Source organism: Arvicola amphibius, chromosome 1 (genome assembly GCF_903992535.2).
Source record: "Arvicola amphibius chromosome 1, mArvAmp1.2, whole genome shotgun sequence".
In the NCBI taxonomy this organism is placed as follows: Eukaryota; Metazoa; Chordata; class Mammalia; order Rodentia; family Cricetidae; genus Arvicola; species Arvicola amphibius.
In genome coordinates, this window is record NC_052047.1 from 148,120,670 (window position 1) to 148,132,253 (window position 11,584).

General features: G+C 57.0%; 1 protein-coding gene across 1 annotated transcript; it reads left to right on the forward strand.

Moving 5' to 3' along the window:
• The first annotated feature begins 1,747 nt into the window (after positions 1–1,747).
• Clcf1 (cardiotrophin like cytokine factor 1) lies at positions 1,748–10,836 on the forward strand. The gene is made up of 3 exons (XM_038336228.1): positions 1,748–1,860; positions 7,544–7,710; positions 9,469–10,836. Exons 1-3 carry the CDS (start codon positions 1,845–1,847, stop codon positions 9,961–9,963), a joined length of 678 nt encoding a protein of 225 aa, XP_038192156.1. The 5' UTR covers positions 1,748–1,844; the 3' UTR covers positions 9,964–10,836.
• The last annotated feature ends 748 nt before the right edge of the window (positions 10,837–11,584 follow it).

An 11,584-nucleotide genomic window follows, 5' to 3' on the forward strand; every position in this document is an offset into this window, starting at 1 on the left:
TTTCATAAGGGCTCCTCCAAGGCACTTTTCATCAGAGCAGCTACTGATGCTCTAGAGTCCCCTGCCCCCACCCCAGACCAGCTCTCCATTCTTAGCTTTCTCTTCTTGTTCAGAAAAAAAGGGGGGGGGGATGAGGGAGAGAGAAAGGAAGGGAGAGAGGGAAAAAAATAGAAAGAAACAACCCAACAACAAAGTCTGTCCCACTCCAGTGAGGTAATTGAAAACAAACTTCTTCCCCACCCCCCCACCCCCCCACCTCAGTTCTCCAGTGGAGAAAAGGGAAGTGCTGCCCTGGGAAACTAGCACCGGCCATGACTGATGCCTACCCTGACCCACAGGCCGGAGGGGCTGTGTTAGACTGGCAGAGTGCCCTTCTTCCCCAGGGGCAGCAGCAGAAGTGGGGGATAAAAGTCGCATGCCACTCCTGAGACAGGCATCACCTTCCAGCTCTGGCTGCCACCCGTATCTGCCCCTGTTGGAACTACAGATAAACAATACAGCAACTTGTCACCAAATGACTTAATTGACGGCACCCAAGACTTGGGGACCAAAGGACTGTACCCCAAGAAAAATCACAAAGTGGTGCTGTCTCCAAGGCCCAGAGGACAGCTGTTTCCTCTGCACTACTCTCTTGCTCACTCACTCCCCCTGGCAGCCCTTTGGAGAGGGAGGAAGGGGGAGGAAAGGAGACCCTCCAGGGAGGGTCTGGGCTTATGGGTCCCCTAGGTCTCCCACTCAGTAAGTCCCAACCCAGGCCTGAGGCGAAGGAGGGAGAAGAGCGCTCAGTGCCAAACCACCCCTACCTCACCACCGGAAAAACCAACAACCCCAAACCCCAAAGGGAAGAGGATGCCAAATGTCTCGATGGGGAAGCATTTCACAAACGGGATGCTGGGTCTGGTCTTCTCATGGCCTTGAATCTGCGCGTTCCCGCTGAGTCACCCGTGAAGCCTCTGGTGTTGAAACTGGTCCGGTGCCTTGTGCTGATTAATGAATTACAAATCCCCCACCCATGTGCACTCTCTCTGGTCACTGGGAAGAATGAAAACCCTTGTGAACTTGAGGGAGAAGCAGGGCCTTCGTGCCCTCGTCCTTCCTCAGGGGGCATTATGAGCTGGTTAGTCACCTGCCCCAGCCGCTGGCGGCTCACTTAGCTCTAGCTTTTGGAAATGGGACAAGCACAAGCGGCGGGACAATAGGCAAGGGGGGCGGTCAGCCCAGACAAAGGGCAGCAGGAAAAACACCATCACTTGCTTGGAGGCCAGCTTGCTGGCATTTGAGAGAATGTGTCATTGCATTTACTCAAGTGGGAGGGGGAGGGAAGGTTGGAAATGAAGAGGCAGAGGTAGGGTGGGCACAGGGACCCTAAACCCAGCAGGGAGCAGAGGGAAGGCCGGCATGCCCTGGCCGACACCAAGGAAGAAGACCACACCAAGGCCAGCTCCCTCTCCAAGCTCTCAAGGGTTTGCAGAGGGACGATGCCCTCCCTGCCCCCTCCCCCAGGAGGCCTAGGGTGGTACCGTCGCAGCCTTGCCTCACCTCACCCCCCCTCAGTGTTGTGGGAGGGAGAGGAGCCCCAGAAGCCCTCCCTTCCCTCCTCCCCCCTCTCCCCCCCACCCCGGGGAGGGCTGCTACAATTTGTGGTTACAGCTTTACACGTCAGAAAAAAAAAAGTTTGCAGAATGTCCCACACCGAAAAAAAAAATGCGAAACCGAGAGAAAAAAACCTGCGAGTGGGCCTGGCGGATGGGATTATTAAAGCTTCGCCGGAGCCGCGGCTCGCCCTCCCACTCCGCCAGCCTCTGGGAGAGGAGCCGCGCCCGGCCGGCCCGGCCCCCAGCCCCATGGACCTCCGAGCAGGTAGGAGCCAGGCGTCCGAGGCCTCGGCCTCCGCCCCCGCCCAGCGGCAGTGAGATCCGGTTCCCGTCCTCCTCCCCACCCCCGGAGCCCCACGCCGGGGCCCGGTCGGGGAGCAGAGCTCGGGCTGGGGAGGTACGGCCGGGCGCCCTCGAGAGGGGCCGGGTGGGGACGCGGCATTCCTGGAGTCCGCTCGGCGGAGCCGGGAGGTGGCCGAGAACGCGGCGGGGAGCCTGGACGACCCGCAGACCTGGCCACCTGGAGCCCCAGCGAGGCGGGGTCCCAGAGAACCCGAGGACACAGAGCCCCGCGCCGGAGTCGGGGCGAGCGACTCCGAGGCGGGCAGCAAGCGTGCGGGGGTGGGGTGGGGGGGACGGGACGCGGCGCGAGGGAGGAGGGGGCCAGGAGAGGAAGAGGGAGGGAGGGAGGCAGAGGGGGAGCCCGCGGCCGAGCAGCGGGAGGCGCGGGGAGGCCGACACCTCGGGCCGCGCCGAACTCCTTCCTCGGCCGGCGGGGAAGGGAGGAGGGCGCGCGAGAGGAGGGCGGAGGGCAGAGCGAGCCTGGCCGGGCCGGGCGGTCGGGCCGCGGGACTCCCGGCTCCTACGCTGCGCGCGGCGTGGCCGGAGCCCTCCATGCTGCCCACCGCCGCGGAGCCGGCGGCAGGTAGGGGCGGCGCGGCGGGGCGGCGCGGCGGGGCGGCCGGGGCCACGGGCCCGCGGTGGCCTGGGAGTGATTACTGCGGGAGGGGGGTGGGGGGAGACGCAGCCCGGCCGGACCCGTCAGCGGCCCGGGAGCGCCGAGAGCTGCCGGCGGCCCCTCGAGCGGCCGCTTGGTCGGGCGGCCCGTGGCAGGAGGGCGGGCAGGGCAGGGAGTGGACGCGCTGGAGCGGGCAGCGGCTCAGCCGAAGCCCGGCGCCCGGACCCCGCCTCCGCCCCCGCCGCCGCTGGAAAGGAGCGGACAGGGGGGGCGGGGCCGGGGGCGCCGGGGCCACACAAGGGGAAGGCGCCACCGCCGCCGGGAGGGGTCCGGGATCGAGAGGTCACGGTCGGGGAGGTAGGGCCAGCGACCTGCCAACTCCCACCTCCCAATTTCTCCAGGCTGAGACCCTCACGCAAAGTCCGCGCAGCTTCTTCAAAGTCCCCACACCCATGTTCTCACCTACCTTTCTATTACACTGGCTTGCAGGAGGCTTCCCTCTGGGAGACCCCCAGTTTCTGTGTTCTCCAGAGCCCACGGGCAGGAAGAACCTGCCAGAGGAGGAGGGAGGGCAGACAGTGGAGGCATGATAGCGGCAGCCTGAATGGTGGAGAGCATCAGGTGTACCTCTCTCGCCCCAGGAATCTGACCTAGGGAAATCTCCGACGTTCCTTGTCTCTGACAGACACCCATCTCAATCCAGGACACGCTGCCATAGTTCGCCCCCCACCACGAAACACAAGTTCTTATTTCCCAGACAGGTCGCACCCCTCTAGCTCTAGTGCCCCGTAGCCACACTTCATCATAGAGGAGGAACATAGAAACGTCAGCCACTATCACTGGGCAGCCCCAGAAGCGTCTGCTGACTGGAGTAATGACCCCTGGGCTGCACATTTCGTGTCCAATTCGCACTTGTGCAGGCCACCCCTACACACTAGCTACTGATGCCTGACACTTAACATTCTTCCCCAGAATCCCACCTGCTTGCTCACACCCTGGCTCCTGCACTCTGCAGCCCCTCCCACACCCTCGTGCACACTCTGACCTCAGCACCCTTTCCAGTTCACCCGCACCCTTGCTCTGAACTATTTCCTTCGTTTCTTTTCCGGCTTTCAACTATTTCCTTCGTTTCTTTTCCGGCGGCTTCTGGCCTCAGTGGGCTGCTCAGCCTGTGGCTGTGGACTCCCCTCTGATCTCCCTGAGTGCTTCAAGAGCCCTCTTGTGGCAGGCACATCGGAGCAGCTTTTCCTCAGCCCAAGCGCGGCTCCTGGACTGACTTCACAGGGACCGATCGGCATTGCCTTCTGCTTCTTTCCTTGCCCCTGGTTTCTGCTATCTTTTGGACTAGAAAGGAAGAGGATGAGAAAGATGGGCATGCTGGAGAGAATGCGGAAAGCCCCACATGATTCTGCTGGGAGAAACTTTAGCAGGCACAGCACTGCACTGGCTGCTTATGAAAGCCCACAGTCAGTAGACAGTTCATGGCAGAGCTAGGTCTCCTGGTTTCCAGGCCTACCTTGCCACCAATGCTCCCATCCCTCAGCAGCCTTGGGGGAAGGGAACCTGAGAAGACAGAAGCAAAGGAAGGAAAAAATAGAAAGGAACAAGCCGGTCTTGAGGATGGAAAGAAAGGTCTTTCTCTGGGTAGGATTCCTGGATCTCACACCCCTTCTTCGGCTACTCCCTCCAGCTCCCCTCAGTGGACTTCTCCAAGGTCACCCGGATGCTGGTTCTGGTCTGAATTGAGGGCAGGACCTTTCCTCTGGCTCCTATATTCAGCCTAGACTATAGAACTTCTGGACTCAACTATAGGATGAACAGCTGTTAGCCCCTAGTCCCAGGTGCAGTCTCCCCCCTCAACCCTGGACATCTGCACTGCTGAGCCCCCCACCCTCACTGAGGGTGGTCAGCCTATGAGACCGGCCAGGAGCTGAGGGGAGGTTGGCTAAAGGCCTGCCTGTGTAGCATGTGGGGGTGGCCCTTGGGCTTGATGGGACTAAGGCAGTGTGTGTGCGCGTGCGTGCGTGCGTGCGTGAGTGTGTGTGTGTGTGTGTGTGTATGAGGGGCCTTGTTTCCCAGGGCCCAGGGATCTGGATAGAATTAGGGGCTGGCCCTGGCAGGGGCCAGGATGGGGGGTGTGGGGGTGCTGCAGCAGGAAACGTGAGCTGCACTCATTAGCTCCTCACGTGCTCAGCCGGATTTATAAACACAAGGAGAAGGGGATGTAAACAATCAGTGGGCAGCAGCCAGAGGCGGGACGAGGGCTGGGGGAGGGGGCTGCAATACAGCCTGATGGTGGGGTCCACCTGCATACTGTGAGCTAGAGAGGGAAGCAGAGATCTGGGCTCCAGGCACTGGGAGCCCCTGGCTCTGTGGTCACACTAAGCTCAGGTGTTCTCTGTGCAGGCCTTCCAGCTTGGCTGCCTGAAAGCTGGGCACATCTTGCCCATGATCAGAGCTGTCATAGGGCAGCTGTCCTGTGCTTCGCCTGTCCTTTCTCCTCTCCTGGCCTCCACTCTGATTCCTAGGGTTGCTGTTCCTTTCTGCTTCTCTCCAGGACTGGTCAGTAGGCTCCTTCTGCTCTCCCGTGTCCCCCCCCCCCCCCCAAGCCTGCAGTGATACAGTTACCTCAGAACTGAAATATTCCTGGAAACACCGGCCTCGTCTGGTTAATTTCATGAGCCGTTTTTCTGCCCAGATGACTTAGCTTTTGTTTATCCAAAGGCTTCTTCTCCCCCCTGTTGTCCCCGTGTAAGGAGTTTTCTCCCCAGGGATGTCCACAGGGCCCAGGAAAGGAGGGGGAAACAAGCTTCAGGTTGGGCTCCTGACATTATGGGACAGACAGAGCCTGGTCCAGGATTCCCGATGCTGGGGCTGCCTCTGGCAGGGTCGGGTGAAGAGGCCAGCCAAGCCTCCAGTTTCTGCTTTGGCAGGACTTTGGCAATACCACTAACTTCCAGCAAAACCGTACTTCATCTTAAAAACTGTCTTGAGGCTGGGAGGGCTGCTGCTCAACTCATGGTTCTAATCTCCAAACTAGCCCTCCGTGATGCCCGCAGGATCTACAGGGCATTTGTCCAGATGTCCAGGGATTTGTACAGAGGACTTGGACTATCTGGGGATTCAGTAATCAGGGACTAGAAAGGAAAACAGAGTTAGTTAAGAACTAGGGCTGGAAAGGACCAAGGAAGGAACAAGGAAGAGAAGAAAGTGGAGCCTGTTTGCCCAGGAAGCAGCTGAGTGTCTGATCCTGCAGTCTGAAACATATGTGAACTTGCACACATATGCACACATCCAAAGACATGGGTTCCTGTGTGTGACTGGATACACACTCCTCCTGCAAAGCTGACTTAGTCAAGCACCTGAGAGTCTGTAAGGAGGACCAATGCCACAGCAAAAATCCTCAACTGCTTTCTGGATTCTGTATGAGACAACAGTCCTGGATAGTGACTTCTAAATACTCCTAATGACAGACTCTAACCTTAGTCTGGTCTTCATGCCTTAACTCCAAACCTACCTGAGTCTGACTACCGTCAGATTGTAAAGCTATCCACTTGTTTCTAAGCCATGTGTCATTACAGAAGAATCTGGAAGTATAAAATGTAAACTAGAGTAAAGAAACCACTTGACCTCATACCTATCCAAGCTTAAAACCCAAACTATCCCTGCTTTTTGTGACATGCCAAACCCCATTCTATCTGATGTGTAAAGCAACAAATTCACAGATCTTAGTCTCAGCTAACCTTCTGCCTGCCCAAACCTAACCACATCCTCTTCCTGGACTCAAATCTCAACCACACTCACTCAACCAAATCCCAAATCCAAATTCATCTGAAATGTTAAGTCTAGCCTAGTCCTTAAACCTAACCTAGCCCACAGCTAATTATATTCCTACCCTATCCTAGCCCAGATGGGTGCTGATTTTGATCTTGGATCTCACTTAAAAAGCCCTTTAGAAAAGTGTTTCCCACTTGACTCTGGCCCATCTAGGTTTCTGGGAAAATCAAACCTTCCATTGCCTTCTATGGGCCAGGCTGCCTCTTTATACCTCTGTCCCCTTGGTGTCCCCTCCAGCATCCCAGACAAAGACAGGGCAGACATTGGCAAGGCCTGTTGATACAGGCCTGTAATTCCAGCTGCTTGGGAGGCTGAGGCAGAAGGATCATAAGTTCACAAGTAGCTTGGGGAACTTAGGAAGAACCTGTTTCAAAAAACAAAGAGCTGGGCCATAATTCAGTGGTAGAGCATTTGCCTGCATGTCCAGGCCTTGTGTTTGATTCTAGCACTGCAGGGAAAGAAAAGGGGGAGGGGGTAATCAAACTTGCTCCCAAGGGGAACACTACATCTTCAGATAACTCTGTCAGACCCTCGTCACACCCAGGAGCGATATCCTAGTACATGCTTACCACTTCTCGCTCCCCAAACCATCTTGGATCCTTCAGCCTGACCTTGGCTGTGAAACCCTACTCCTACCTCTCCTGGTTGCAGCCTCTCTTCACTTTTCCACAGGGCTCACTGCTCACAGCTCGCCAGAATTAGCATATGCCATATTCCCAGCCCTTTGTTCCTGCTGCAGTAGGACGAGAAGACATGGAGAAGAGGCTGGGACACACCTGGAACTCTGGCATATTGTCATAAAATCCCTAACGCCTGGTCTGCCCTTCTGAGTACACGCTTGCACACAGTTTTGGCACATCCAGTGACATACATGCCAGAGACTCAGCTGACAGATGCAGTCAAGCATCTACCGATAGACACAGTTGCCAGGACTTTGTCCTTGTGCACACACCTCCACACACGCTCTTGGACCAGAACTGCTTCCCTTCCTCCGTCCCCTCCACCTCCCATCCGGTCTCTCAGCCTCACCCCCCTTCCTAGCCCAAGGTGGGGACAGACACCTGAGGGGCTGCCAACTGCTTCCCCACTCATCCTTTGTTGAGTTTGATGGGCCTGGGCTCATCCTCATACTTCTTGCCCATCCTGTCCACAGGGGACTCGTGGGGGATGTTAGCTTGCCTATGCACAGTGCTGTGGCACCTCCCTGCAGTGCCAGCTCTTAATCGCACAGGAGATCCAGGGCCTGGCCCCTCCATCCAGAAAACCTATGACCTCACCCGCTACCTGGAGCACCAACTCCGCAGCTTGGCTGGGACCTATGTGAGTATCCTTTCCCATGTCCGTTTACTTTGGGCACTGGATAAAGAGGGAACAGAGGCTTTTGGGAAGAGAGAGCATGGTGCAGGGGTCCTAGTGAATGATTGGGTGATGAGAGGCCCTTTGGGTCCACACGGTTTCTCCCATCTGGCCTATCTCCTGTCCTTCCCTCTCAGGTGCGCCCCCATCCTGGCCCCAGGACTAGGCATGTGGGCAGGCCTCGAACCCGCCTTGGCCCATTTCCCCACTGGCTGCCAGCCCAGCTGCCTGCCTCCCCCTGGGGGCTGGGGAAGTCTCCTCTGTTTACACCGTGTTGTGGTGTCTCTTGCAAGGGCGGGGCTGGGTGGGGATGGAGGGCCCCACCTTCTGTGCTTGTGTTCCTGCTTGACTCTGCCCCCAGACCTGGGGCCCTGCTGTCCTAGACCCATGGGCCTCCCTCCGTCTGCCTCTCCCATCTTTCACAGGCCTCTTGGGGAGTGGGGGTCGTAGGAGAGGTCGACAAAGAATCCAGGGCAGTCACAGCAAGGGGTTTGGGGTATGGAGGGTGGTTATATCGTAAGAATTTGAGGGTAGTCCAGAGAGGTTCATAGAGCCCAGGAGAGAAGGGAAGAGGATAGGAGGCGCTGAGGACCATGGGGAACAGGCCCCCTCTTCCCGTGTTCCTCTTCCATATCCCAGACCCTACTCCCGAGCCAGGGAAGAAAAGGGGAGGAGGGTGGCGGGGGAGCTGGCTCCAGCCCCAGGATACACCGAGGAAATTAGTTTGTCTCTGTGCTTGTCAGCGTGTGAACCTCCCCCTGGGCCCTTGCCCATCCCAGGCCTCGCCCCTCTTCTCTCCCCCTCCCAGATGCACGTCTCCCACATCCCCTTCCCTGGGCCTCAGGCCGATCCCCTGAGGCATTGGCAAGGGCTTTGCCCTCTTCCTATGCTGTGCTGCCTTGCATGCCCTTCCTCCTGTCCCCTCTTGAGAAGTCCTAGGTTTCTTCCTTTCACAGCTCTGCTCCTAGCGACTGATCCTCTTTTCTGGGGTGTTGGTGAGTATCCTACTATCCCTTGTCCCTTTTGCTTGAGGAACCGGGTCTGTCGAAGAGGAGTTTTGGTGCCACCCGACCCCTCGGCCTTTGATACAGATTCTCCTCTGGCTGGTTTCCTGCACAGAAAACCTCTGCTTGAGTCTGCTACCCTTTCTAATTCCCGACCCTTTCTCTCCGGACATCTTCTGCCAAATTTCTTGAAGGAGTCGTCTACACCCTCTGCCTCCACTTCCTCTCCACCCACTCATTCCTTAACCCCCTGCAATCTGGCTTCCAGGCCACAGCAACCGCCTCTCCCAGGTCACCAGGCATCTTCTCACCAAATCCGACAGCATTCTCTGCGGCTCTGCTGCCTGCGGAGCTCTGCTGCCTTCCTGAGCTCTTCCCTGGCCTGCACTCTCAGAGGTCACCTTCTGCCTCTCCAGCCTGGCCTCCAGCTTCCTCGGGGTCTTCTTCTTCTCTGCCTGCCCTGTGGTGGGCACTCTCCGCCCAGCCAATCAGCACATCCTTCCTGAGTGGCTCCTTCGTGGTTTTCTCTTTCTGCACCTCTCCATAGGAGAGGCCATCACCCCACTGCTTCACCTGTCACCTCCATGCAAACGACACGCTTGCTGGAAAAGCTCAGGAGGTCTATGAAGAGGGCTACCATGTTTGGGAGGAGGTGTCTCTCTGGTGGCAGGCTGCCGATCTGCCCTCCTCCTTCCCCATCACACTCTCCTTTTCACAGCTGAACTACCTGGGGCCCCCTTTCAACGAGCCTGACTTCAATCCTCCTCGGTTGGGGGCAGAGACCCTGCCCAGGGCCACTGTCAACTTGGAAGTGTGGCGAAGCCTCAATGACAAACTGCGGCTGACCCAGAACTATGAGGCCTACAGCCACCTCCTGTGTTATTTGCGCGGCCTCAACCGTCAAGCTGCCACAGCTGAGCTGCGGCGCAGTCTGGCCCATTTCTGTACCAGTCTTCAGGGCCTGCTGGGCAGCATTGCAGGGGTCATGGCAGCTCTTGGCTACCCACTGCCCCAGCCTCTGCCAGGGACTGAGCCAGCCTGGGCCCCTGGCCCTGCCCACAGTGACTTCCTCCAAAAGATGGATGACTTCTGGCTGCTGAAGGAGCTGCAGACCTGGCTGTGGCGCTCAGCCAAGGACTTCAACCGGCTTAAGAAGAAGATGCAGTCTCCGGCAGCTTCGGTCACCCTGCACTTGGAGGCCCATGGCTTCTGATCTCTGACCCTTAGCTCCCCCAGACCTTCTGCCCCAATCAGCTGTGCTTCCATTCTGGGGTGAAAAACCCTGCATACCAACATTTGTTGAGCCAGGAAACAGACAGTGGGAACTCTGTCCTCCTCTGCCTTGGGTGGGGAGTGTGAGCCCTGTCCCTTTACTAGCTCCTAGAGTCCTAGGGTCTCGGGAAAAGGTGGCACCATCCTGTTTCCACAGAGGTCATGCTTGAGGGAGTCAAATGGCTCAGGTGGGTATAAAGGTGCTCCCTGCTTTCTGCTCACCACTTGCCAGTGCCCACTCCGTTCCTCAGGTGGCACTTGCAGAAACACACCTGGAGGGCATGGGTGGGGCCACTGTAGCATGTGCCTTTCTGGGGTGAAGCCCCTTGGCTTCCCTCCCTCTCCTTGGATGGGTGTTGCTCCCCTGCCCCAGTGACTACATATCCAGTTCAGGAAACAAGATGACCAGTCTCAAGAAGGGTGTGATAGGGAGTGAGGGTTAGGGTCTGTGCTGGAGGTGGCCTAGAAGCCAGAAGATGTAATACTAAGAGAGGTGGACAGGGACAGACCAGACCCAGCAGTCACCAAGGCGATTGGTGGCACAGGGCGGAAACCGAAAGCTTTGTTGAGCATCAGGACCTCGCCTTGAATTTTCTTGCCGGCATCTCGGTGCCTCCTCTCCGCCCCCTTTCCCAGGGTATCTGTGGTTGCCTGGCCTGGGGAGGGCAGCCATAGCCACAGCCACAGGGTTTCCTGAAAGTTTACATTGCAGTAGCATTGTGGGGTGAGGGGGATGGCTCCCCAGGCCCTATCCCCAGCCCCACCCACTCATGACTCTAAGTTTGTTGTATTAATATTTATTTATTTGGAGATGTTATTTATTAGATGATATTTATTGCAGAATTTCTATTCTTGTATTAACAAATAAAATGCTTTCCCCAGAACTTGGACTCTGCCTGGCCCAACAATCTTCCTGGGGCACATTGCTGGTGACCCTAGCCTTGCCTACCAATTCCCACTGTTTCCTTATATCTGGAGGTACACAGAGCTTGGGGTGCAGTCTCTTCCTGGTGGTCCTGTGCAGCACAGGCTCCTAGAACCCATCCACTTCTTCACCACACCTGCGATGTCTTGGCCCTCCTGAAGCTGTGCGTGTCATGTGTTTGCCTGTCTTCCTTGCCTCTGGACTGCTTTTCTGGTCCCCGGGTCTGTCTGGCCGTGAATTTTTCCACTTTGGTTCGGCCTGCACTTAGTGGGGAGAGCCGACTCTTGCTGATCACTAAGCCCTGACATTCAGTCCCAGACTCCCCCAGACTCCCATCAGACTCCCATCAGAGGGAGGGTGATGGACACTAGCCAAGTCCATGTTCTTTGCTATGGATCTGTTCTTTTCCCTCCAATGTAAAAGCCTATTTGGAGGAAGAGAATGCGTATTGGATTGCAAGAGAATTGGATGGATGGGAGGGATAATCTCAGTTCCAATGTCATTTTATAGCCTGCTAGCTGGGTAGCCTTAGGCAAAGTTTCCCCGTCTTCAGTTTCCCCATCTGTAAAGTGGGAATAATTAAATATGCTTATGCAATTGTTGGAGAGGGTGATCGAAATCTTAAAGGTGCTTGGCT